This window comes from Silurus meridionalis, chromosome 23 (assembly GCF_014805685.1).
Source record: "Silurus meridionalis isolate SWU-2019-XX chromosome 23, ASM1480568v1, whole genome shotgun sequence".
NCBI classification, from domain to species: domain Eukaryota; kingdom Metazoa; phylum Chordata; class Actinopteri; order Siluriformes; family Siluridae; genus Silurus; species Silurus meridionalis.
Window position 1 is genome coordinate 19,391,237 of NC_060906.1, and position 27,177 is coordinate 19,418,413.

The following is a 27,177-nucleotide window of genomic DNA, read 5'->3' on the forward strand; positions in this document are numbered from 1 at the left end:
CATGGTATCATGGAAGGTGGGTATTAAGAGCCTGAGCAGCTGTAACCTTACAGCAGCCAATAAAAGGAAGGCACTGCTAAGACTCTACTCTCGATTCATGGGAAAGCTGCTGGCATGCCATTATGGCTGGCCTTCTGCTGAGCAAATAGTCCAAACTGTTCATTCCCGCTCTTCCATTCTTCCCTCAGCACATTGTTTGTGTCCCTGCATTTCATTCGGCCTGGAGAAAACCGCTCCGAGAGCCGCTGAGCAAACAGTCCAGAGAAGAAGGCCGCCTTCTTCGTGCATTCCCAAGAGAGCTGGCATTTGGAGTTCTGGCTCCAGGCTGTCAAAGAGACCGCACAGTTTATGTCAGGATGCTGAATTAATCACTTTAAGCTGGTCACTTTAATCACAGCTATTCTGTGAAATTGGCTCTCATGGATTAAAAGTCAAATTGTTATCACCTTAGAGCTGGGAGGCCAACAGTTTATTAAGCAGGTAATAAACCAAGATGGAAAATGCTGTCATTGGGGGAAAATATTCAATAAAAGGTTGTATTGAGGCTATTTTCGTGTAACACAAACACAAAAATCTTGGCAACAACCATTTGGCAATTTATTAAAGAATGTACTTGCAAGTTGTGCTACGAAAAAATTTCCTGTAATCACATATATTATAGCAGCTTCGAACAATCCTCCTTTCTCTTTCTCTTCAGTTTAACACAAAAAAAAGTACAACTGCAGCTTGTTATAATGAGATTGCAATCACAGCATCCTATGTAATTAAGATATTCTTGTGGTGGCAAACAACACAAAAGAAATAACTGTAACTTTCTTCTGACTGGCACTAAAGACTCCTTCCTTAAAATCTAAATTAATGTCTCCTTACCTCAATGGTCGTAGTTTTTTTGTACACTAGCAATTTTTATACACTACAACTTGTCTTAATACATCCAGTGTCAAACAATTTGATAATCTTTCCTATTCATCCGCACACTGACAATACAACCCTTTATGATTTCCTTTAAGGTTAACACTCCCCTATGTGAAGCTATAATTGTTTCTTCTCATAAAGAAGTAATGTCTACAACCTCCTTGGCATGGAGAGAAAAGCTGCCAAATTTATGAGCTCTGAAGTGGACAGAGGTGATGAGGTGTGATCTTGATTTTTTTCTGCCACCCTGGTGTGACATTCCCGTTTCTGCTGAGGTCTTTCATGGCTGCCATTTACAGCTGGATGTTGGTCTCACACAAGGGCCTGTGTCAACAGTCGCCACTGCCCAGCCTGAGAGACTCAAAGCCTCAACTAGAGCCGACCCTCTGTGTAAAGAGAGAGTGAGATCTTCCATAGCATCTCCGCTCACACGCCAAAAGAACAAACAGTCCATCCTGGCATTCATCAGGACCTACTGGCATTGCTGATGAAGTGAGAATTTAGGGGCAAAATAGATGCCATTGTGATATCATAAAAAACCGATAGGATAACAAAGCAAACTCCTATCCATCTCTTTGTGCCATAACTATTCCATTTCAATCGGTGATACAGTTTTATATCTTATCAGAACATTTGATTATTTAAACATGTTTATAAAACTTTTGTACATTATATGATATTAGTAAAAAAAAATCTCTGTAAGAAAAGTAGTAAGAAAAATCTCTGAAAATGTTTGCTGAATCATTTTATCCACATTATTTCGATTATCTAGTTTGTCCCACTTTACCCAAAAAGAAAGACCCCCAAAGCAAACACTTCTAAGGTTCTATTTGAGGTTGTAATCAATGGAATTTAAAATTTTTAATAATAGGTATGTTAAACATATCTAAAAGCATTTTAATCTCCAAAGATTAAAAGAAAAGAACACATTAAGCCAACCATATTTCATAAATATTGTATATATTCAATATCATATCATGTGCTGAATCTTTGTGGAAAAAGGCATTGAATGTGTTTAGGCTTCCTTTTATCTTCTTGTATCTAAGAATATCTAAGAATTCTTTTTATCTAAGAATAATTCTTAAGTTGAAAGTCAATGTCTTAATGATGAAAATCAATGTCTTTTAGTTCCAAAATATAATAAACTCTATAAATATACACTACTCATATAAATGCCCACCTGCTTTTATTAATTATTTTGTAGCGGCATAAAAGACCATTACAGTAATGACCAATGTATATTTATTAACACTATATGGAACATGGATGAAATTAATCAATTATACAGCATACTGATGTTTTATTTTAAATAATAGAAAACAGTACCATGCAGAAACTGCTTTAAGAGATTGAAGCAGGCCACATAAAAATGTTTCAATAAAAACATTACTGAATCACTTTGTATAATGCATTACATTTCTGCAAAACTTGATGTTATTGGTGTATGTGTTTATAGTGCTGCTGAATCTTAAATCTGCTTGGTTACAGCTGCAAATCACAGGTACAAATAGTTCATGTTTCATAGTAACAGCTGTTTTTCAGCAAATTGTATGTGACATTTGCATCACCTTCTTCTGATTTAAATGTACCATCTTCTTATAAAAAACAAATGATTTGGGTTTGGACAGAATCTTAGGCTTAGTATTGTCCTACTGCTAGATTCAACAACTGAAGCAGTGGACAGAGGTGCTAAAATTGGTTTATTCTATATATACTATACTATACTAATATTTATTCTAAATATACTATACTAATATACTGCATACAGTATAGGTTTATTGGAAGATATGTATTTGCAACATATTCTCCAATAAACCTGTATTACATGCGGTATTTTAGTCAATTTTAGAACAAATTGTAACCTTTTTATTTATTTTATATATATATATATATATATATATATATATATATATATATATATATATATATATATATATATATATAGAGAGAGAGAGAGAGAGAGAGAGAGAGAGAGAGAGAGAGAGAGAGAGAGATAGATATAGATATATAGATATATAGATATATAAATTCACGCCAGTAACAAATGGTCAAATCCTATTTGTATTCTAGACACACTGAAAGATCACACAGGTCAATCCCAAGACTAGTCTTTTGGTTTTATTTGATGTTATTTAAATTTTTCCCCACATACACATCATCCCACTTTCTTTCATTTCATTATTCTGTATCTGAATATTTCAATAATCTGTATTGTCACTTTAGTCTGGGTTTTTTGTTTTTTTTGCTTTTGTGTTTGTGAGAATAAACTGCTATTAAACAGGAAGGCCATGATGAGACTGAGCAGAATTGGAAGATCCAAAGCTATTTAAATATTCAAAACCGTATTTTAGGTAGACTTACATTTAAATGCATGCTGTTTTTTTTTTTTTTACTCTGGGTCATTAAATCGGATATTTATAACAGTAATATTATACAAATAAAATTATATTATTACTGTTACTAGTATTCATGCAGTTGCTGAATGTTGTTGATGATTATGATGTTCACAAGTTTAATAGAAAATAAAATATATATAATCCAGGTATTCTTCGTAATATTAGTTAGTATGAGAAGTTTCTGATCATATCTATTTAGCCAAATATGCCTTGATTTCATTCTAATCATCTAGTCTTTGTATTTCTTCAGATATCAGCCGAACTACACACAGACGATTAGGTCTTCTTTTGTGAGGACCATACTTGTGAGGTGTATATAATCATTAATGAAGCTCATCAGTGATTTGTTATCTAATCTTACACTACAAATGAAGGTTTTTTTTTTTTTATCCCAAATCAGGATTTTGTTAACAGGATTTAATTGCCTAAAGCACCATGTTACTATAAATCTGAATGTACAATTTACAGATGTCAGGCCTGATGTTGCAAGTTTCCAAAAGACCCATACTAAATTCTAACCAAACTATCTATATATTGATCATCTTACAAGAATAAAACTGAAATAATAAGGTCCTTATAAATATTGTTAAAAAAAAAAAAAACAGTCAAAAAAAAAAACAGTGAAATAATCAGGTTCTTCACTATTAAATAAAGTAAGATTTCAAGTTACCATTCAAGATTTCTCCAAAGAGACAATAGCTTGTATATGAATTTAAATTAAATGTAAATAAATTTAGCAAATAATCTGGATTAACATTTTAAATTGCTATTAAAAATGATCCACAAGCATAACTGAGTTAGTTTTTTTATAATTTTTATAATTTTTTTATAAATTATTTGCTACATTTATTTAAATGTACATTCAATTAAAAAAAAAAAAGTAATGCTTGTGGATCATTTTTACCAGCATCCCTATTCACATTTAAAATAAAAGTAAAAACCTGAAATAAAGATATTTGTAACCATTACAAAAACAGACGCTGAGTAGACAATAGGGATCATATTTCAGTGTGAAATTTAATAATGACATCTTAACTGCATTACATTCATATACACAATCAAATTGAACAATTATAAATTACAGTATAAACAACACAAAGATAATGACTAGATGCTCTTCTATTTATTTTCTCTCTCATGGAAAATTAGACTCATGGAAGTTTTGGATATTTTTTTTGTAATCCATCATAAAATCCGATTCAATATCTTGAGAACAGCATGGAAGAATTTTGTATATCCAGTATAGAAAATAGAAGTCTTGGATCAAGATGATGCGTTTATGCAGATATTTTTGTTATTTGTAATATTATTTTGTGCGCATTCTTTTGTTGAAATGCATTGCAGATAATTTTGAAAACATGCGTTTGACTTCACAATGTATTTTTTTTAAATTGGCGCATTTAAGTTCACACCCATTTGTAACCGTTTTAGATATGATTCAGATTATTTAAGCCCTGTTGGTGCACGCGGACACAGGGTAGTAAGAATACTCCGAGGGTAGAGCTGAAGGCTCCACACTCATTCTCGCTGACATCATCGGGGGCATCGAAGGACCAGTCATTGGTGATCCGTATCCACCGGAACAGTGCATGGGGTGCTCATAGGGCTTCAGCATGTCCATTTTTTGGTGCTGCTGCTGCTCAGAAGACATCAGATTGTGGATAGAGAACGGGTGATCAAAGGAGTAGGAGTGGTGTCCAGGTTTCAGGTGCGATTCGTGCACAAGCACCCGGTGATGCTGAGAGAGAAGATGGGAAGAATGATGATGGTGATGGTGAAGTTGATGGTGATGTTCATCCAGATGATGGTCCTGATGGTGTGACTGGTGTTCTGGACTTAAAGCTTGCGTTTTTGTAACATCTTTCAGTTCGGGACTTTTCATGTCTCTAGTCGGAGATGATTCTTTGTCACTGTGCGTTTTCTTGCCGCTCTCCGACTCCGTGGGTTTGTCCGCGGATTTTTCGCATTTGAAGCGTTTCTGTCTTCTCAGATAGCATCCGTTTTCAAACATGTTTCCCGACTCGGGGTGAAGAGTCCAGAAGGAGCCTTTACCCGGTTTATCGGGTGATCTGGGCAACTTAAGGAAGCAGTCATTGAAGGAGAGCGAGTGGCGAACTGAATTCTGCCAGCGCTGCTGGTTTTGTCGGTAAAACGGGAATAGATCCATGATCCACTGGTAGATTTCGTTTAGCGTCAGCATCTTGGATGAGGACTGCTGGATGGCCATGGTGATCAGCGAGATGTACGAGTAGGGCGGCTTGGCGTGCGTGTAGCTCCGTCTGTACGCTTTGGGGTCTCGTGGCCTGCCACTGCCCACCTGGCCGCACGCGCTCGAGTTCAGGTTCGGGTAGGACGCGGCCAGGGCGTGAGCGGAGGTCGGGCTCGCGCTCGGTGCCAGCCCCGTGCACGTGCCGCTAGTTGGGTGGCCGAGGCCCGCGTGCATGTAGGGCACGCTCACGCCGCTCGCGCAGCTCACGTAGGCGCTCATTGAATTCAGCCCACCGCCCATGTTTCCAACTGGGGTGTAACACTGCAAAACAAAAATTGCTTTTACATTTTCCTATTCTAAATATATCATCAAATGCATTGTTTCACACAATAAAAACCTTTGATCAAATCATTGCGTGTGACATAAGGAGTGTATTGTGCTTTAATGTGTCCTGCAGAAATGTTTCTGGAAGAGAAGTGTGTAAAAAGGAGTCAAGGGTCGTTTAAGAGTGTAAGTTTGGCCTGGTCTCGAGACAATTAAATTGAATCAGTGGTCATTGCCCACCCTTTTTCTTTCTTTTTTTTTATATTCACGATTGCAGTCCAATCGTTGAATTGCAGTCCATTTTGGTTGAATTGACTTTACTTCAGTTTCATTCAACTCAAAGCTTTAAGGCAATTGGTGTGAACTTCCATTTCTATACGTGCTAATTATTAATACAAATTCCAGCATCGCCAAGCTGCCACTGCTGGGCCCTTGAACGAGGCCCTTAACACCCAACTGCTCAGAAAAGAAAAATAAATGTGTCAATGTATTGGACAAAAACGCCTAAACTTCCAATTCAACCCTAATTTACAACCCTAGCTGTAAATCAAATACTGACAATTTTACAAATAATAAAAGGACCACTAAAGCAATATTTCCTCTTTTATCTCTGTATTTTAACTCTATATTAATTATAGTGTATTCATGCTTATAATCTAATGTTTTGCCTAAAAATGCTGAAACGTTTCCTGTCTACATCGAAAGGTTGATCACTCAATATATAATATTTATAGTTGTTATTATTATGTATATTAGATATTTAATGATAATGAATGCAATATATAATGTATGTAATATATACATTAAAACCCTAGTATTAGAGTCTAGTTAAAAGAGACTATTTTTGGTGTGACTACACATAACTCCAGAATGAGCAAAAAAAAAGTCTCTCACTGCGTCCTGGAAGCTTCATCATCCTGTGCAAAGGTGAGAAAAAGGCGCGTCGGGCGTGTGTGTGTGTGTGTGTGTGTGTGTGTGTGTGTGTGTGTGTTTGCGTGAGTGTGTGTTTAGGTGAGGATTCAGAGGTGCCTCAAGTCAATATTTGATCGCAAAGTTAATATTATCTCAAGACCAATATTGAACTGTTAGGCAAGAGGAAAATGTGCATAAAAGTACCCACCTCGTGCTCTGCGTAATAAGCGCTCCAGTCCGGGTGTTCGTGTCCTTCCATCTTCACGGCTCCCAGCATACCGTAAAGTCCAAAACACAGCACTCTTTACACGCCTCAAGCCAGAGAACAAACTGAAAAAGACCCGTCGGGAACTCCTGTCTACTGTTACTGCAAAGCGCAGGGCGGAAGAAGCAGCTGTGTGTGTGTGTGTGTGTGTGTGTGTGTGTGTGTGCGTGCGTGTTACTTGTGTCTCTGGAGCAGGACGCACTGGGACTGAGTGCTGAAGTGCTGATACACGCCGCTGTGCTCTACGTCAGTGTTTCCCAATCCCACTGATCTCCTACACAGAACCCCCATCAGCCCCTCTCTATCGCATGGCTCAGGTGGGTTGGGAATTAGACTAATTATAGGCTTAAACAGTAGAAGCGTTGATGGCAACTTTTCTGGTTTCTTTCATGTTTTAAATATTATGAGTGTTTTAAAAAAATTATATTCTCATTAAAAAAATAAATAAACTACACTATCCCAGCTCCTCACTGATACACCAAAATCTGTTTAGTCTTTCTAAAAGTTATGGTATAGATGTGTCGTGATTTGGTAGACAACCCAAAGTGATAATAAGAAAAAATATATTAATATATATATATTTTTATGTCCAAATGTTTAATAATATTAAAATGTATGAAAGCAGATTTAAAGATCTTGGAGCAAATGGTAAAGGTTACATAGCTCTTCGACCCCCTAAAACTGCAAATATTCTGTGATATGTGCATGTGCATTCTCCAGCCCTGCATTGTAAATCAGTAGGGGCAAAAATGAACCTAGCCAAATTGTCTCTATATGCATATTTCTGGCCACTTTAAGAGGAACACCATTACACCTGCTCAGCCAATCAGCCAATCACGTGACAGCAGCAGAGTGCATAATAACCATGTAAGAGCTGTACTTAATATTCCTATCAAACATCATGGAGCAAACTGTAATCTGGGTGATTAGAATTGCAAATTATTATTATTATTATTAGTAGTAGTAGTAGTAGTAGTAGTAGTAGTAGTAGTAGTAGTAGTATTGTTATTGTTATTGTTATTATCATTATTGTTACTATTATTATTATTATTATCATTATAATAATGATAATGATAATGATAATAATAATAATAATAATAATAATAATAATAATAATTTAATAATAATATTATTATATGTAACATTCCCTTATACTGAGCCAGTGCACACTCGTCTCAGACTCCTGGTTTTGACTTGCAGGAGAAGCTGTCCTGCTCATTCTGAGATGCTTGTAATGTAATGATTGGCTCGCTGTGTTTTACAGGCGGGATGGACAGTGCTGTATCTGTAAACGGGTTGTTCTTTGAGAGAAGTTAAAAGAGAATTGGTTCAAGCTATCCATGAAGATAACTCAAATAATCACTGCAATGTGCACTGGCTCAATTCAATGAAAAGGAAAGATAAAGGTAGGAAAAAGATGATTGTAATAATAATAATAATAATAATAATAATAATAATAATAATAATAACCATTATTATTATTATTACTATTTTTTATTATACTAATAATAAGTTGTAATATTATGTAAAGTCTATGTAGACTGCAGATTTGAGTGACTATTTCCCTAGTTTGTATCCTTAAAAAAACTGTGGTTGTGTATGTATGAATATATTTATATATATAATGTGTGTGTGTGTGTGTGTGTGTGTGTGTGTGTGTGTGTGGGCAGGATGCAAATCTATTCGTTTCAGTGCATTTATTTGATTTATTTGTTGTATATAATAATTATTATTATTATCTGTAATTATTTATAGCTGGTGGTTTTGCCTTATGATTTATTTGAACCCTGTGTGAAAAAATTCAGTTTTAACATGGAACAGCTTCAGCAAAAAGCTTGATTGTATAGTCCCACTATAGCCCTCAATATTTATAGCCCTTGATTTGTTTTTTGTATTATTACAGTAAAACAATGTAAATTATATGTAAATGTATAATGAGACCACACTCACTGAAGAACCCCAATCCACATACCTTCAACTAAAAGGAGCTTTTGGGGATGGAAAAGAGAATGATCCTCTGAAAATCCCAGTTCAAAACAATGTCCTGCCATCTAATCCTTTAAAAAACCAGCCTGGTCATTTCAGATGGGGTTGTACTTTTCTCTAGATAAGGGTTGCCAGATTGAACTTCTCCCAATGAATCATTAGGTCAAAATAGCTAATCAATTTTTTTACTTATAACAAAGTACAGTAAAAAAAAAAAGCAATACAGTTAAAACGTATACTTGATAAATGTGTCTGTGTAATCAATATGTATTAAATACTACTCTCAAACTATAACTGCCTTTTCATTTTGTGCTCAATCAAAAAAAGAAAATCACATATTCAATACAGAGAAACTCAATTACCAAAATTGCTAATCAGCTGTTATAAAATATTATTATTATTTAAATTTTTTCTTCTAATATGGTCACCTGCCACTTCTCAAAAAAATCAGCTTCTCCCTACCACATCTCCCAGTTTTCAAACTGCTGCTCATGCCGCATCATATCGCAGCATCCCACTTCGTCCTGTTCCACATATATGACCTTTTAGATGGACATGATTGGTTAGTTTTGATGTGATTGACAAGAGAGAGAGAAATAGAGAAAGAGAAAGATAGTATGCCATCCCTCTCACCAAAAGAGCACAGTGGCACAATTCTCTAGACTCAGGGTACAAAATTAAGGTGTGCATGTTTCTTCTGCAAATTAGTTTTGAGTCTTTTTTTTGTTCTGGACTTTACACAGACCAATTCAAGAAAACTCTAAAAAAAAATGGTTCCCAGGTTTTTCAAACCTCTAAAACATTCCAGTAGTTGGTATGTGTGTGTACGTGGTGACTTGTGATAGACTGACGTCCTACTCATAGTATATTCCCGCACCCAGTGAGCCTGAGAAAGGCTTCATTGCCACTGTGAACCTGATCAGGATAAAGTGGTTACTGAAAGCAAGTGAGGATCAGCCAACAGACGATGTGTATTCCACTGCATCCATGTCTATTCTTATGGATGTCTCACAGGCTTAAAGAGAATCAGTGTGAGGTCCTGAGCTGAAACGCTGAAGCCAGCCAGCAGATCGGTGACAAAGCCAGTCTGTGTTTATTTACCCAAGCACACCCCTTCAAGATCCCTATAAATCTGCCTTTTACAAGCTGACTGATAACAGGGCAGCCCCTAAAGGGAGCCCGGCATGACCGCCCTTTAGATTAGTGTCCCATCAGCCTCCTGCAGCTACAGACAAACACACCTTCATGGCCTCTCTTATACACAACACAAAGGTCTAGCTGAGAAGAAACAGTGACCTGGTGGGGGTGGCATTTAACATCCCCTAACCCGCATACGTACGTCAGCCACACACAGATACAGACAGTAGCTGTTTGATAGTTCATCTTAGAGACGTCAGATATATTAATTTAAAAATAAAAGATAAAAAATTTATTTATTCTAATAAAACATCAGGACAGAAAATTAACTTGATTTGTGCAAAGGTTTTATAACAGATTTTCCTAGACAAATGAACAAATGACTGCTTAAACAAATCAGAAGAGTAGACCAGAGTCAATATTCCTGGTAAAAAAAAAGTAAAAATGTTTCTTCTGGTTGTGATTGTTAATCTTGGTGTTCTGCAGGGCTCTGGGAATCATAGTTCATAATAGTAATAATGTTTAATTACACCATAAATAGGTTTTTAGCATGGAGTAAACCCTAGTCCTGGTTGACTACAGCACGGTTAAGCATTCTCATCACCACAGCTTTCAAATGATAAAATCCAGCAGGCAACATACTGTTCAGTGCCACCCAGATGAGGATGGTTTTCATCTCATCTTCGTCATCATGCCATCTCAGGGAGTTTGTCCTTGCCATATAGTCACCACTGGCTTGCTCATTAGAAACAAACTTACAATTATAAAGAATAAATGTATACATTATTGTATAACTACTTTATCTTATACAGTTGCTTTAAGGCAATGTCCATTGTTAAAAGTGCTACACAAATTAAAATGAATTCAATTATACATACAGACTGGAAATAAATTTCTTTCGACTTAACAGTACAGATGAGATTTTTTTAATCATAAAATAATTGTTTAGAAAAGAGAATACAAAAGCTTCAGGGTACATCTATTCAACTGGATTTTAATCACTGCATTTGTATTTCCTTTTAATATATTCATTCTCCCTTATCATACATCTCTAATCATAATAATTACATAGTCATTAAAAGAACAACATTTCATTCATGACAGGTGAACGATTATAATTTTATGTCTAACAAAATAAAGAAACAAAATGTCTTCGATCATTAGGAAAATGTAGCACAATAACTAATATACCACATGCAAACATTAATATGAACAGTGTGACAGGACATCGGGGTTATATAGAAGAGTTAAAAGTGTTATGAGCAACAAACTTCATCCTCAGTGTCTGTATGTATGAATTGTCTCAAGAAAAATGATACAGAGACAGACTACTGCTAGAGTAATTTCCTTACCTTTATTATGTTTGCTTCAGATGGAAATGTTTATATGTTACATTATTTGCCAATAATTATATATTAGTACATCCAAAGTGTGTACACTATATAAACAAATCTAGGCACAGTTTCTTATAGTGTACAACAGAAATACATTTTGCAATATTTTGTATTAAATAAAAACATTTTTTAGCTTGTGTTTGGGGTTTTTTTTGTGTTTTTGCTGAGGCATTACAATGTTGAGGTGACTTTTTTGTCTAATAACGTCATTAAAACCAGAGTGCATAAAAAAAGTTCATTAATGTTTAGTTTAAAATCTCTAGCTTGTAGTTAGTAATTATCTATTCTAATTATAAGTACTTTAATGCAATACGATACAGTAAAAGGAAGATATGGCTTATGTCGCCCCCTGTTGGTTATGTTATAGTATGCAACTTATATTAATAACAATGTTCAAATTTAATAATAATAATAATAATAATAATAATAATAATAATAATAATAATAATAAAAACTATTTTGTTAAATAAAAAATACTATATGTTTTGTCTGCACTCCTCTCTGAATATAAAGAAAATGTAAACTGGGCTACATGCACAGCTATGCACTGACTATATCTGTAAAATGGTGGTAATTTTCTTATCTTGTTATTGTTTTGAATTGATTTGGTGCTATCTTGGTAAATGTGGTATGCTGTTAAATTGTAATTACATAGTTAAAGAGGACAATCCGCTTGGCCTTATGCTGCCACTAGAGGGCGTAGTCTTATCATAATAATAGATAGATAGATAGATAGATAGATAGATAGATAGATAGATAGATAGATAGATAGATAGATAGATAGATAGATAGATAGATAGATAGATAGATAGAAAGAAAGCAGTAGTAACTGCTACTGCCAAGGTATATTTAAAGAAAAGCATTATGTCCTATGTAGTGGGGTTTAAGTTTTAGCTGAAGTTGTTCTACATCATGGTGGAGGTTTCCTGCAAGTTTGGAATTTGGAATTTCAAATGTGGTCAGGATTAATGTTTCCTCAATGCTGGGAAATACAGGCAGATACTTATCCATCATGCAAAACCATCAAGGAGGCATCTGATTGGACCCAAATTTATTCTGCAGCAGGACAACGACCACAAACAAACAGCAAATGTCACTAAGAACCATCTTCAGCTTAGAGAAGAAAAAGGGTCCTGGAAGTAATAGTTTTTGCCCTCACAGAGTCCTGATCTCAACATCATTAAGTTTGTCTAGGATTACATGAAGAGACAGAATGATTTGAGGCAATTGTATTCATCAATAATATAAGAATATAACAATATTAATATTAATAAAAATGATAATAAAAATGATTAGTCATTATATTAATTTATTATATTATTATTATTATTATTATTATTGTTCTTATTCTTATTCTTCTTCTTCTTATTATTATTATTCCTTAATTGAAATAAAGTGAATAGAGATGGAATGGACGGTATTAGTGGGTTCAAAAACATTTTTGCCTTAATAAGGCTTCCGTAATGCGGAAGCATATTTGTTATCGAGTTTTTTTTCCCCAACCATATTCCGAACATCCGGGCTTTTCAATGTAGAACTTCGATTGGACAATACTTTAACTGTTAAATCAAAAACCGTGACGTAAAATCGGCCTGACTAATCAGTGTGTAGAAGGCGGATTGAATTAGCAAATCATAGCGCAGAAGGCGGGATTTGTCGGAATATAGGTGGGAGAAGATTACCTCGTGTGGCAGCGGGCAAATATACATTCGAAGGTGAGACTGAAAATGCTTTAGTTATAAACACTATTAAAGATGTTTTGATGTAAATAATTTGCGAATATTTAAATTCTAATCTAATCAGAGAAAGAATGTAATTTTGTTATGCTTGGTTCCGTTTTGTCAGTTCTGACACATCGGGAAAAAATTAACATAATTGGGAAATAACAAAAGTGTCTTAAAGCAGGAAAAGCACTAAATATGTATTACTTTAAAACCATGACTATATATTTTTATATAATTTCTCAGCAATATTATATTCTATGTAATGGTCATAAACAGGTGTCATTACACTAAATCGCCACAAGGTGTCAGTATTCATCATTGTTAATTCTCATTCCCTGTTTGGAAACATTTGATAAGATGCTTTTATTTGTCACTTGTACATTACAGCACAGTGAAATTCTTTCTTTACATATTCCAACTTGTTAGGACATACTGTGATGTTTTATTTGAAATTGCCCACTCTACATTATAGATGGCACCCAAAACTATGGAGCCAGTGGCCAGGAAGGTCTTTAAAGGAGTGCTCTTTCTGGAGGTTCTCGGCGTGTTTGCAGCTTACGGGCTCTATTACAGAATGAACACAAGTCGAGGTGACATACTTTTCCTTCTATGTTTAGTAGATCATTGTGAAAACGGATTAGGGCTGCACAATTTGGGGAAAATGTCACTTTGCGATTATTGTTGTCAATATTGCGATATAATAAATGGTATTATGACTGAAAGGTTATCGAGAAAATTGCACACAGATTGCACTGAAATGTGTATTTGTAAAACTATAAAAGTCTTTAGAAATGAATCTTTTTTTTTTTAAATGAAATAACATTTGCATTCATCCGCTGGATGATGCGCTGTGGCGACCCCTAGTGGGAGAAGTCGAAAGTAGAAGAAGATTCATGTAAAAAAAAAAAATTTCTCCAAGGTACATCTAAATTAAATAAAACAATAAATAAAAACATAAATTTTCAGCCCATGTAAACTATTTACCTGTTTTTTCTGCTGCAGTTTAAGATACAGTAAATGTAAAAATTTGTATGGATATGTGTAAGGGGAAGCGGAGGTTGCCAGGTGTATGCGTACCGATCCCCTCAGTCTGTTCAACCATCAGCTGTCGTCTTTTTTTTTTCAACCAGGAAAAAAACGTGATGTAGCCCTTTAAATTTAAAGAATCTTGCACAGTTTCTCTTTCTGCTCATTGTTGGTGATCTTGAAGCATTTTATATTAAAATAATCCAAGATTTAGTGTTTTTTCGGCTACAGTTCAGTGTCGGTCTGCGGAAAATCTGAACCTGTTCTCAGACAGTGTCAAGTTTATTTGGATAGCGCTTTTCACAACAGACATTGTCTTAAAGCAGCTTTACAGAATTTAACAGTTAAGGTGAATGGTGTGAATTTGTCCCTGATGAGCAGCCGTGGCGACTGTGGCAAGGAAAAACTCCCTTAGATGTTATGAGGAAGAAACCTTGAGAGGAACCAGACTCAAAAGGGAACCCATCCTCATTTGGGTGACATCAAGAGTGTGATTATAGTCTTTAACAATACAGAACACAAAGTGTCCACACATGCACTTATTTATTTACTTATACATTTGCCGTCATATAATCGCACAAGCTGACATTGCGATCGCGATACAATTAATCGTGCAGCACTAAAACGGATGATCTTCATTGCCTTTTTCTTCTTCTAACCCTCAGATTTTAGATGCACGATGAACAAACGCTTTCCCTCAATTCTGGAAGGTAAATGGAAAATCCATTAAATTTTGACTTCTTTTAACCAGCGGATGAACTGATTCAAGCAGGGACAAGGGCACAGCAAGGTCAAATATGTACATCTGAGTTGTCAAAATTAATTTGTATAAAACATAAAGTATTTTATATATGTAAATACCATCATGAAAATGAATATTTTCCTTGACTTTTGTGATTTTATGTAACAGGACACAAAAATCATCTGCTCTCTTTCAGTTCTTAAAAGTTTTTATTCGGCTTGATTTTTGCATTAAGAAAATAATGACACGATAATTATGTCATATATCTGAATGATCAAGTCAAGTTTATTTGTATAGCGCTTTTCACAACAGACATTGTCTCAAAGCAGCTTTACAGAAATCAACAGTCAAGGTGAATGATAAGACGTGTGAAGGATTAGATTGTTTAAGAAGGGTGCACTTTTATATTCACATGACTGTATAGTCCTTTCCTTTTAAAGCACAATGGCCAATTTGATGTATTTTTGCTTCACATTAAATATTTAAGCGTGGGATAAAAGAAAAGAATCCATATGAAACAATAAGTCTGAATTTCATCTTTCATTCCCTGATATTTATAATTCAATTTATAGTATTTGTACAGTGTACATTGTCTCAATGCAGATTTAGAGATAAATAGATAATGAATAGAAATGTTACATTTATAGATCCAATATATAGAGTCATATCATTTTATCACTGAAGTTTATTCCTAATGAGCGAGCCAGTAGTGTTATTGTCAAGGGGGAAAAAAAAAATCTCAAGCTGAGTTGAGAATGAAACCTTGAGGGAACCAGAGACAATCTGACATTCAAATGTGTAAAAACATTTTTTTGTTGTTGTTGTTCCGTCCTCCTTCCTTCACTTCAGGAGAAATGCATGATGGGCAGTGTTCAGGTCATGTAATTAAATCATCCAGTCTAAAACCCTATACCTTTTCTGCCTGATGAATCCCAATTAGTTTAGATGCATATCAGGAATTGAAAGCTGGAATCCTGCTACATCTCAAATTTTCAATATGAACTGCAAATGTATTCTTTGTATGTATGTGTGTACTTTTATACGCTTTGGAAAAGAGGTTGTATAGACTCTGGTTTCATGTTCATGCAGGAACAGGATTTGGTTTCTTCATTCTAGTGAGAGAAAATGTAGCGATTCCAACAGCTGTATCATGCAAGTGTCAATCCTCAGCATACAGTTGCTCAGGGGGTTTATAATTCCTGATTTCTGGCTCGATAAATACTGATGTGTTCAGTTGAACTCCATTTATCATGCTGATGAAAAGTAGATATTTCTGTTTAGGCTGTGTATTTGGGCTCAGTCAGAACTAATGACTTGGTACAAAGACAAGAAAGAAAGATAAAACTCTGCGCTGTTTCGTAAAAGATCAGCTGTAATGTTTCATGTGATGGATTCTATTATTTCATTCGTTCATCTTCAAAAACACACAATGGTCAGAGTTAAAATGGTGGATACAAATCTCAGAAAATCTGCAGGAATACACCATGAGACTGTCTGAAAAGTGTAAAAACAATTGTGTAGAAAAACAAAAACAAACAGTAAAATTACATTTATTACAAAATGCATTTCTTCACGTATTACGAAAGTTTTGCCCCAATGTAGCAATTAATGACTACAAACTGAAGCATTATTAATCAGCCTTTTATCTCCATCAGTTTATTACAAGTCCAACGAATGGGCCGGGAACTTCGGAATCCGGGAAGCTGATCAGGACGTATGGTCTACTCGGCAGGAATAGACAGACATACTGACAGATACTCAAGAGAACGAGCGTCATCACTTCTTTCTGCCTCCAGTCTTTTTGCCTGGTCTTCCTTTCCCAAAATGTTTCCTCTTATTGAACATGGCCTTCTTCCTCCTGAGCGTCTTCACGTCACGTCCCTGAATCCAGTCATCACGCTGCACCTCCCATTTCAGCTGTTTGATACCTGAGGATGAGAAGCAGAAGGACAGACTGCTTTAGAAGACAGCACAGTTACTTTTTCTATGGAAGCCTTTTTCCGCCACATAAAAGAAAATTCTGACTTTCTCGCAATTCCGATTTTATACATTTATTTTGTCAGCCAATAGGGCGGCGTCACCCCCGCTTTAGTGTCCCAAATCTTTGCACATTAAAATGAAATAAGCCACAATCATTAGATCGATCTTCAAAATAATGGCTAATCTGACAGGACTATTTTAGGTGTGGTTTCACAAACTACTGACGCAGCCATTGTAGCCTAAGAGCCAGTCTGCTATGTACACGCGCTGCGTTGTAACAGCTAAAAATTGTAAGTAATAAAGTTGGAACTGTAAGAGGAAAAAAGTTGCAATTAGGCAAACTTTGTTTCTAACGTGGCGAAAATGGGCTTCTATACATTTTCAGATACCTGCATTAAACAAAAAGAATGAATATTGTGGTAAATAATCAGTGTACATGATTATTTACAGGTTTGTCTCTTCACTATTGTGGAGTGATCTGGCTGGCATCCAGCCAAATTAATAAAATTGAAGTTTTCAACCTATGATTGTGTTTTTTTGTTGTTGTTCAGCACTTACTGGCTTTGTCTTTGTTAGCCATCGCGTTCATGCCGTTGTCGAACTTCATGTCTGTATTTTCATCCAGCAAATCTCCAAACTGTAAGAGTACGGATATTAAATCATTACACAGTTTAGCATCATTATTGGGATTGAAGGTTTTCAGTAGACATTTTAGTAGACATCTTCATTTGCAATGTGTCATACGTGAATATACATCCAAAATATTGGTAAACTGCTTTTCTATAAGAGGAACAACACTATAGACTGCGCTTGTAATAATCCACCAATCAGAATTGAGAATCGTACATTTCTGTGGTATATTGTTATGCAGTCTTCACAAATAATTTACATAAAATTGTCTTTTAAAGCAGTGGATTTGATATTGACATTATCTATACAAGTCATTATACTAAAGTGAGTTCAAAGGGGGATGGGTGTTGTTAAAATGCATTTCATGAGTTGGCTTACCTCCTCAGCTGCTGCGAACATGGCCGTGTCATCAATCTTTCCTTTCTTTTTCTTCTTGCTTAGTTTGGAATCTGAGAAAGAACATATTCAACATTAAGATGCTTTCTGGTGTTCTCTCTAACGTAAAACAAAAATATTAAAAAATTCTTCGTCTTTCGGCTGCTCCCATTAGGGGTCGCCACATCGGATCTTCCGTCTCCATCCCCCTGTTCTCTACATCTGCCTCTTTCACACCAACTACCTGCATGTCTTCCCTCACCACATTCATAACCTTTCCTCCTTGGCCTTTCTCTTTTCCTCCTTCCTGGTGGCTCCATCCTCAGCATTCTCCTACTGATATACCCCATGTTCCTCCCCTGCACATGTCCAAACCATCTTAATCTCCCCTCCCTCACCTTGTCTCCAAAACGTCCTACATGCGCTGTCCCTCTTATAAACTCATTTCTAATCCTGTCCATCGTCGTCACTCCCAATGAAAACCTCAACATCTTTAGCTCTGATACCCCCAGCGCCACCTTCTGTCTTTCACTCAACGCCACTGTCTATAAACCATACAACATCTCAGGTCTCACCACAGTCCTATAAACTTTCCCTTTCACTCTCGCAGATACTCTTCTATTACAATTAAAACAAAATTCATCCTGTACAGAAAATAGTTCTGCATTTAAAAAAATAGTTTGAAATTTAAATATTCATAAGAAATACAGTAATTGATACTTTATTTTCTCTTATGTAGGCATTTCAGATGTTCAGTGGCTTGTGAATAACATTTAGCCTATTACTCTTGTTAAACAAATCAAGGGTTTCTATACCCAATGCATCATGTGTATAAAAAAAAGCACCCCATACCACAGCTTATTTTACCACAGATGCAGATATTAATCTCTGCACGTTTTTATTTTTTTGATTTTTTTTAATATGAGGGAAAAACTGAATATATTACAAAAAATGCTTTACTTACAAAATGTTTCAGCAAAGTCGAGATGCTCTGATGACTTCTCTTGCCTGTTTTGCTTCCCATGCTGACCCCTGCTGGTTCATCCACGTCCCTATCGAAGTCTGAACACAGAAGTAACCATTCGTTAACTTTTTTTTTTTTTGCTGAAAAAATATTAATAATACAATGTCTTGCATAAGTATTTACACCCCCTGTGCAAGTGCTACATCAAAACTTTGGAAGATTAGAAGGAAATTAAGTGTCCAGGAGACTCAGTAATTATGTACTCTCTGTTCAGTTTAGACCAAGTTGGCTGAAACTTGATGCTGCTCATTAACCTGAGAACACAAGCCTTACAACGATTTGTGGTCATAGTGGCATTGTGCTGGGCTTTTCAGCAGCAAGGACAGGGAAACCTGCAAGAGACCTAAAGCCAATACTGCCTGAAAATACTGCCAATGCAACTGAAACCCAGAACCTGAATGCGTCCATCAATCTATTTGAGAACGTGTGGCAATACTTGAAAATATGGTCAAGGACAACAAGATAGCTGCAGTACATTTGATATATAAGTTTTGATACTTGGTATTGACTGTTGCATTTGAAAAACACGTGCACCTTCGAAAGTGGGAGTCGAACACGTATGAAAAAGGAAACAGTAAACATAACTGACAAACTCACCATCGTCATCGTCACCCTCGAGCTCTGGTACTGTGAAATACAACATGTTTCTTTTTAGCTTCAGTGCAACAGACAATAAATTAGCTTATGAGATAACTGTGTGTATTGCACACACACACACACACACACACACACACACACACACCTTCATCATCGTCGTCTCCGTCCGGATCCATAAAAGCACCGCCGTCTTCTTCTTCTAGCTCATCTCCGAAGTCTTCCTCAGCCATGCTTCCCAGAGAGATCTCATCATCATCCAGGTCTTCATTTGAATCCATGTCTGAATCAGAGACATCACTGGCCTTCTTGCCCTTTTTGCTGCTGTTCTTTACATTGCTGCAAAAGAAAACGTCCATGAAGCATCCATCAAGTCAATTTCTTTGACAACCACTCATGTCGCCTTTTTTTTAGTGTATATCCTTTCCATGTGCTAAATAGTTGCATCATTTAGAGCATGGGTCTTCAAACATAGGGGGTCCGTGGCGATACTGCAGGGGGTCTGCTAATTAATGTTGAATCACAAATAGTTTTTTTTTTTTCTTTTTATAAAATCATCAAAATTATTTACTTTTTAAATGATTGTAATTATTACATTAAAGTTCTATTAAAATTAAAGCTGACGTTCATGTAAATGTATAATAGTGAAACTGCAAAGACAATGTCTCAACAGCATTTACACTTTAACTGGATCTGGGTCCAAACTGGATCATGTCCCTAAACGTACATTCCCCTTTGGGCTAAATTTGTATACTGGAACTGTACAAACAATGATATTTTATGATGCATTAACAATGAGTTTGTATTATTCGTTTTGTTTACTTCTGAATAAATGCAAAATCAGCCATTTTTTTATACGTTTTGTTTCCAATAATTGTGTTGGGCATGTTTTCATATCGATATTAAAGATAGATCATGTGTGTTTTAATTTTAAAAAATGAACTCAAACATCTAAATCACAGAAATTATGAGTAATCATAGGTTTCTTATCTGTGCATATATTGGTTCTTAGTGATAAATGAAATAATATTGAATATGCTAATAGACCCAGAATTACTGTAATGTTTGCATTAAAAAAAAAAGGTCACATACCCGGCAAAGTCCAGATCATCATCTTTAAACTCTGTGAAGTAGTTGTCACTCTCAAAAGTGTCTGGAATGTACAAAAAAAAACATTACTTAGTGAAAACATACTAATACATTCATTGCTGAATGTGTAAGCATTTTATCATCAATAATGCTTTCTGTTCTATGCTTGGGTTTTTTTCCCACAGGGATTATCAAGGACACAAATGTAGTCATATGGGTTAGAAAGAACTCTAGCTTAGTATCTAATGTTAGATTTACACCATATCATTATTAGTAGTAGTGAAGTTAACATGCCACATCAAATCTTATAAAGTCTTATTTCCTTCCTCTGACTTACTGAGCAGTTGGTCAAACTCATCATCCTCCACATCCTCAACACTCTCATCATCTCCACAAGGCTTCTTTAATTGCTTCTCTCCTTCCCTCTTTTTAAAGAACCTGAGAATCGAAGTAATAGTGTGGGAGATTAGCCATGAACGATTAACCAGTCCTCAAACAAGGGGGTTTTAACCATAAACAACATGGTCAGCACCTCCAAATCCACCATGTCCACCAAAGGATTTTTTTATGAGAACGAAGAGAAAAAGATTTGAGACTGTGGAAAAAGTCCACCAAAAAAAATACAAATTGTCCAAAATGAAAACAATTCCTGTAATCATCTTTCGTCATGCAAGAGAACACAAAAATACCTTTGCAATACTATGAAACAGGTTGAGAAAAGCTTAATAAGGTTGGAAAGCTTAATAACACTAGTTTTATATTATGGGATTTTCTAATACATTACATACATTCAGTGCAACACACACACACACACAAACACACCTGTAGAAGAACACCTCATCCACAGGGATCTGAGTCTCCTCTTTGGCCAGATACTCCTCTGAGTTTACTATAAAGCAGAACACACACACTATTATTAATGCCTGTGCATATTTCATATTTCAAATACGTCCAGTTACTGAGAGACTCACCAGGTAACGACCGGATGTTATTCATGCTCTGTTTGTGCTTCGGCTGCATTACTGTCGCATGTGTGTTTTCTGAGGCGGAGGACAAATCAGGAAAAAGATACACATTACTCTTAAAGACTATTTAAATTATAGAATTGTTAAATTGTGCTACTTACGTTTGCCTTTTGTTTGTTTGGGGTTTCTGAACACAAACCGATCCAAGAACCTGATGAGTGTAAAGTCCTGCAGAGGATCTCCAGAGTACTGGATGTGCCCTCCCTGATCACATACATTATAATATATAATAATAATCAAATCAATGAAATGTATAAAGAATGACGTCACTTCACTGAAATACTCACATGTAAGATGGTTTTTGCGAAGAGAGCCACAGAAGGGTGAAAATGATCAGCAAGCTACACGAGGTGAACGTGCAGAGTAAGGAAAGATGAAGCAGACGTCAAGTTTTATGTTCATGATCCATATAAGGAGCCATTTTGATATTTGGAAAAAAGATATAATTTCCTAACAGCTTCTCACCTTCTGCAGCTCCCAGAGTGTGCTGTGATTCGCTCCACAGTATAAAGGGTTTCTGTGAATGGGGTCATACAGCTTCAAATCCTTGCTTCCTGCACAAGAGAAACAGTTTGCCAAATATCACAAAGATAGTGTGTAACTTAAGGCTGAATTAAAACGAAAAAAAAAAAGTTGAGTCAAACAGTAACTGGCACGGAACAAAACAATGAGTTAAGGCGATACAGCGAGAGACCCAAAAATCATATGGTTAGTGACCATAACGCAAGGAACAGGGCAAGAGACACTGAGTCATATGACGATCACCCAATCCCAAGGCGAGGGAAACCCAATCACATGATAGGGAACGTCCAATCATACAGCAAGAAACACAAAAAGGAAAACGCCAAATCACAAAACAAGGGACACGCAATCATATGCGAGGGGCACAACAAGGGACACGCAATCATATGGCGAGGGACACAACAAGGGACACGCAATCATATGGAAAGGTACACAACAAGGGACACGCAATCATATGGCGAGGGACACAACAAGGGACACACAATCATATGGCGAGGGACACAACAAGGGACACGCAATCATATGAAAAGGCACACAACAAGGGACACGCGATCATATGACGACAGACACAACAAGAAAAAACTAATATGTGAGGGACACAACAAGAGACACCGTATCATATGGCAAAGGACACAACAAGGGACACCCAATCAAATGGCGAGGGGTACAACAAGGGACACCCAATCACGTGGTGAGGGACATAACAAGGGACACCCAATCACATGGCAAGGGGCACAACAAGGGACACCCAATCATATGGCGAGGGACACAACAAAAGACACCCAATCACAAGGCAGGGGACACAACAAGGGACACCCAATCATATGGTAAGTGACACAGGAAGGGACACCCAATCAAACGGCAAAGATGCTGCGAGACACAGGAAGGGACATCCAAGCAAACGGCAAGGACACCCAATTAAATGCTGAGAGACACAGGAAGGGACACCCAATCATACAAGTAGTATACATTAAGTAACCAGTCTTATCATAGTTACCCTCCAAGTTTTGGTGATGTACCCATGATGCAGCTGGTTTGTTCTGCTGAGGCTTTTCACCCTGGCCTTCTTCAATTTTATCCGCATCAACAAACCTTTCTTCTTCATCATCATCATCATCAAAATTGTTGGTATTATTCTTGTCGTCATCCTCTTCCCCTTTAAGGTCCTGAAACGTCTCCTCCTCATTATCCTAATGAGTGATTATACATGTTACAGTATAGCTCTTTAAGTGCAGAATAATACAACCCTAAATGTCTAAGTGACATCTTACCCCTTCTTGTAGGATGAGCTTAAGACCAGGTTTAGCCTTCATGACCTCGGAGATGAGGAAGAGCGCGCCGCAGGCGAACGTTGGGCTCTGCTCACAGCTCACCTGCAGCAGCCTCTTTACGAAGGCTTTAACACGCCGCAGGACGATGTCGGCTTTCAGAGATTTGTACAGCAGGTTAAGGAACATGCTCTGCCTCGAGCTTACTGACAGTCCAGGATCTAACAGCTTCCTGTAGAAAAAACAACCACAGTTCATATTATACAATTCATGGACAGCTGTACTTATTGTATTTGCAAAAGCTGTAGTGTTTGTTTTTCTCAAGACACATAAAAGATCAATATTTTTTATAAATGTCATTATACAGTACGAGAGCGGCCTCTAGAGGCGAATCACTGATGCCATGAGCTGTTTGTTGAAGTTTTTTTATTTTATATGTAATGGTTGTCATTTATTTGGAGTGTTACCTTTGTTTTGTTTCAGTTTGGAAGCGTGTCTTTTATTTTCCTCATTAATATAATTAATATATTCATATTTATTTCTTTTAGCACATTTTCATGAATCGGTACTGTCTTATATATGTAATAAATTTTAGTAATTATTTTATGGAGAGTTTTTTTTTATCCATGATCCTTTAAAAAAAAAAAACGGTTGATTAATCGGTTATTGGCGAGTAGATCCAATCCAGCTATTGGTATCTATAAAATCCACTATTGGTCTACCTCTAATTAAAAGCACTTCGTCTCTGGCTATTACCTAAAATTAATTAGAAATGAATCAGAAGCCTGCCGCTAGTGCTTACTTGTAAAGGGCGACGTAGTAGCGATCCGACACACTCTGCTGAGAATCCATAACCTGGAAGAGCAGCATGAGAGCTTGTATAGCTGTACTGAACTTTACAAGATGCACCACTTTAAACAGTGTGTCCAGCTGCTCCCGGACAGTCTCATCTCCGGCCTTGGTGTATGGATATGCCCTGTTCACACCGCTCAGCAGAGCGCCCAGCATCTTAGACTCCACCTCCTTCTTCTTGATGCAGAGACGGAAGAAGCTGAAGTAGATAGTGATAAGTTTGCTTGCGAGATCGACCTCGTCGTGGCTCAGCATCACCTGATTGAGGAAGCAGGCGGCGTAATACTGAGCCTTGCTGCTTATATTGGGTCTGAACATCAGACGCTCGACTTCGGTGCACACCACCGATTTCATCAAGGGGTGCTTATGGAGGAGGGTCTCCAACAGATAAGATGCCTTCGAAGCGATTTTGTAGTCCGGATCTCCCAGTTTGTTGACGACATGCATCAGCAGGGCTTTTTCCTGCTCAGGCCGATTGCAGAGCAGCTCGTGAGCTGTGGTCAGAGCTTTTGTTTTGGTGGCTGGAACAGAATCGTGAGCCAAAGCGTCTAAAGCTATTACAAACTCAGCCAGTTGGAGCTTGAGAAGGTGCTCAAAGTACCAAAGGATTAGGCGCCGGTCTCGAACATCTCGGTTTCCACTTGCACGCTCCTCTAGCTGGTCGATCGGACGCTGAGAGAAAGTCTGAAGCTTCCGATTCTCTGGGAGCAGATCAGACAACAGCAACTCTCTAAGCGTGTCCAAAGCCATGAGACCTTGCCTACGACTTCCTTTCTTCTTCATCATAACAACCAGGCTTTCGATGTGCTCCAGACAGTGTACAGGAGCGTCCTGGATGAGCACAGTCATGGCCGCCATCCTGTCTGCCAGAGTCCCAGTGGAGACGACGCTCTTCATCCAGACCGTGTTCGCGCCTTTCTGCAGGTTTTTCTTACTTTTGTAAAGATTCATTTCGGCCTCAAGCAACTTCTGAGCCAAAGCCTTGTACTGAGAAACCAGCGATTCGTCCTGATTAGACGTGCTCATCTCAGATGTGTAGTCTACATCATACCATTTTCCTCCAGGTTTGACCAGAAGCACCTGCCGCGGGTAAAACTCAAAAAGGTCTGCTTCTTTTTGCTTGGCCTTTTTACTTGATTTTTTTCCCTCGGCCTTCTTCGCCTCGGCTTCTCGCTTGGCTTTAGGCGTCTCGCTGGACTCTACTTTAGGGGCTTCTTTTTTTTTGCTCTTCTTTTCCACACTGGGCTTGGAGTGTTTCTCTTTATCTTCAGGCTCATTCTCATCATCATCATCACCTTCAACAACCTGCTGGTCTGCGTAGGACCTGATCCCCAGTTTCTTAACGAAGTCTTCCAGCTCGCCGTCCTCCAAATCATCGATTGCACCTTTCTTTCCACCATTTACCAGCTCTTTGCTGTCATCAACTGCAGTAAGCATCACGTAGTCCGCCTGTGAAGAAATCAAAACGCAAGTAGGTTTGAAGTGTATCTGTATTGTACCTTATCAGACATATAAAAAGATGCAGAAGCAGTTGTGGAGAAAACAGGTTTCAGAATTCTTCATGAAGCACAAATCCTGGTAGGCATTATAATATGCAACATGTTATTTAATAGGTCTGTGTAAAACTTCCTGTATGTTTGGAAACTGGCTTAATTTTACTAAAATGTATATAACATACATCATGTTTGACTTTTCGGAACAGATGTATAATACTTATGAACATTAATAATAGCAGGCACAGTCTCAGAATACACACTTGCACTTTCCATGCATGTTTCTATAACTGATATATATTTAATTAATTACTTAATGAAATTAATATAATAAAAGGGTGTTGCATTACCTTGATTTTATTTTTTATAAAATATTTTAAGATATAATTTTACATATTTAAACAAGCAGCCTTAAATTTGTTTGAAAAATGTAAACTTGTGACATTCACAAATATTCATAATAATAAACTGCTAAAACGGCAAACAATAATGTCTTGCATTTCTTCCCCCTAACTGTATTGAAATTGAACCGAACCGAACCGAACCGAGATTTAAAAAACCGAGATACGTACCGAACCAGGACTTTTGTTTACCGTTACACCCCTAATAATTTATTATATATTTATAAAAAAAATTTATTTTATATATATATATATATATATATATATATATATATATATATTAGTATAATTATCTTGACTACAACTGCGCATGTCTCAAGTTTCCACGTGGGGACACGAAGGAGCTGGTAATGAAACCCACAGGGCTTTTACCTTAGTGCCTCCCAAACGCAGCACATCATCCAGGGTAAGTTCATCTTCCCCATTCTCATCTCCTCCATTCCCGGCTTCGTCGTCGGCGTTTTCACCCGCGTCCTCGTCATTTTCTTCGAATCTTTCCGCTTTCTCCGCTCGCCTCTTCCCTTTCGGAGCCATGCTGGAGTGAGACAAATCAACACGTACCGGCTCAGTCCTAAACACCACCCTATGGACTGCAAAGTGCACTACAATAAGGGGCGAAATAGTCCTATTAAACACCGTAGATAGTGCACTTGAATAGAAAGTAATGATACTTTGGAGCACAGCCTTGCGAAGGTTCAGGTCCTAAAAGACTGAAAGTTATAGCGCATTATTAAGTAGCTTTAAAAACAAATATAAACAAATATAAAATTATTATTAACTGTAATTTAAATCATTTCATGTTTTTATGTTTTATTTTATGTTTTTAAAAGTGTTATTAAACAAACAAGTCTAAATATTTATTTTTGGTTACTAGGATTTTTTTATGACGCGGGT

General features: G+C 36.8%; 3 protein-coding genes across 5 annotated transcripts; 1 reads left to right on the top strand and 2 right to left on the bottom strand.

Annotated features, from left to right (window-relative positions):
• Positions 1-4,139: 4,139 nt before the first annotated feature.
• LOC124377168 (hepatocyte nuclear factor 3-beta-like) lies at positions 4,140-7,252 on the bottom strand. Of its 2 annotated transcripts, none has more exons than XM_046836537.1 (2): positions 6,739-6,810; positions 4,140-5,841 (listed from the first exon to the last, which is right to left on the bottom strand). In XM_046836537.1, the coding sequence occupies exon 2, from the start codon at positions 5,818-5,820 to the stop codon at positions 4,759-4,761; it is 1,062 nt and encodes a 353-aa protein (XP_046692493.1). In that variant the 5' UTR covers positions 5,821-5,841; positions 6,739-6,810; the 3' UTR covers positions 4,140-4,758. The 2 variants fall into 2 exon arrangements, with proteins under 2 accessions (XP_046692493.1, XP_046692492.1); XM_046836536.1 differs by lacking the exon at positions 6,739-6,810 and adding an exon at positions 6,965-7,252 and having other exon boundaries at positions 4,144-5,841.
• Positions 7,253-13,115: 5,863 nt separating this feature from the next.
• On the top strand, positions 13,116-17,534 carry LOC124377146 (protein CEBPZOS-like). Its single transcript, XM_046836499.1, has 4 exons — positions 13,116-13,253; positions 13,735-13,852; positions 14,954-14,998; positions 16,686-17,534. The coding sequence occupies exons 2-4, from the start codon at positions 13,735-13,737 to the stop codon at positions 16,766-16,768; spliced, it is 246 nt and encodes an 81-aa protein (XP_046692455.1). The 5' UTR covers positions 13,116-13,253; the 3' UTR covers positions 16,769-17,534.
• cebpz (CCAAT enhancer binding protein zeta) lies at positions 16,385-26,863 on the bottom strand. Of its 2 annotated transcripts, XR_006924061.1 has the most exons (17): positions 26,656-26,863; positions 24,340-25,838; positions 23,541-23,769; positions 23,267-23,459; positions 22,213-22,301; positions 22,035-22,088; positions 21,849-21,951; positions 21,694-21,762; positions 21,545-21,611; positions 21,060-21,160; positions 20,726-20,786; positions 19,782-19,972; positions 19,637-19,666; positions 18,980-19,077; positions 18,019-18,089; positions 17,569-17,647; positions 16,385-16,958 (listed from the first exon to the last, which is right to left on the bottom strand). XR_006924061.1 is itself a non-coding variant. In XM_046836498.1 (15 exons), exons 1-15 carry the CDS (start codon positions 26,815-26,817, stop codon positions 16,807-16,809), a joined length of 3,120 nt encoding a protein of 1,039 aa, XP_046692454.1. In that variant the 5' UTR covers positions 26,818-26,863; the 3' UTR covers positions 16,385-16,806. The 2 variants fall into 2 exon arrangements, 1 of the variants encoding a protein (XP_046692454.1); XM_046836498.1 differs by lacking the exons at positions 18,980-19,077; positions 19,637-19,666.
• Between the last annotated feature and the right edge of the window lie 314 nt (positions 26,864-27,177).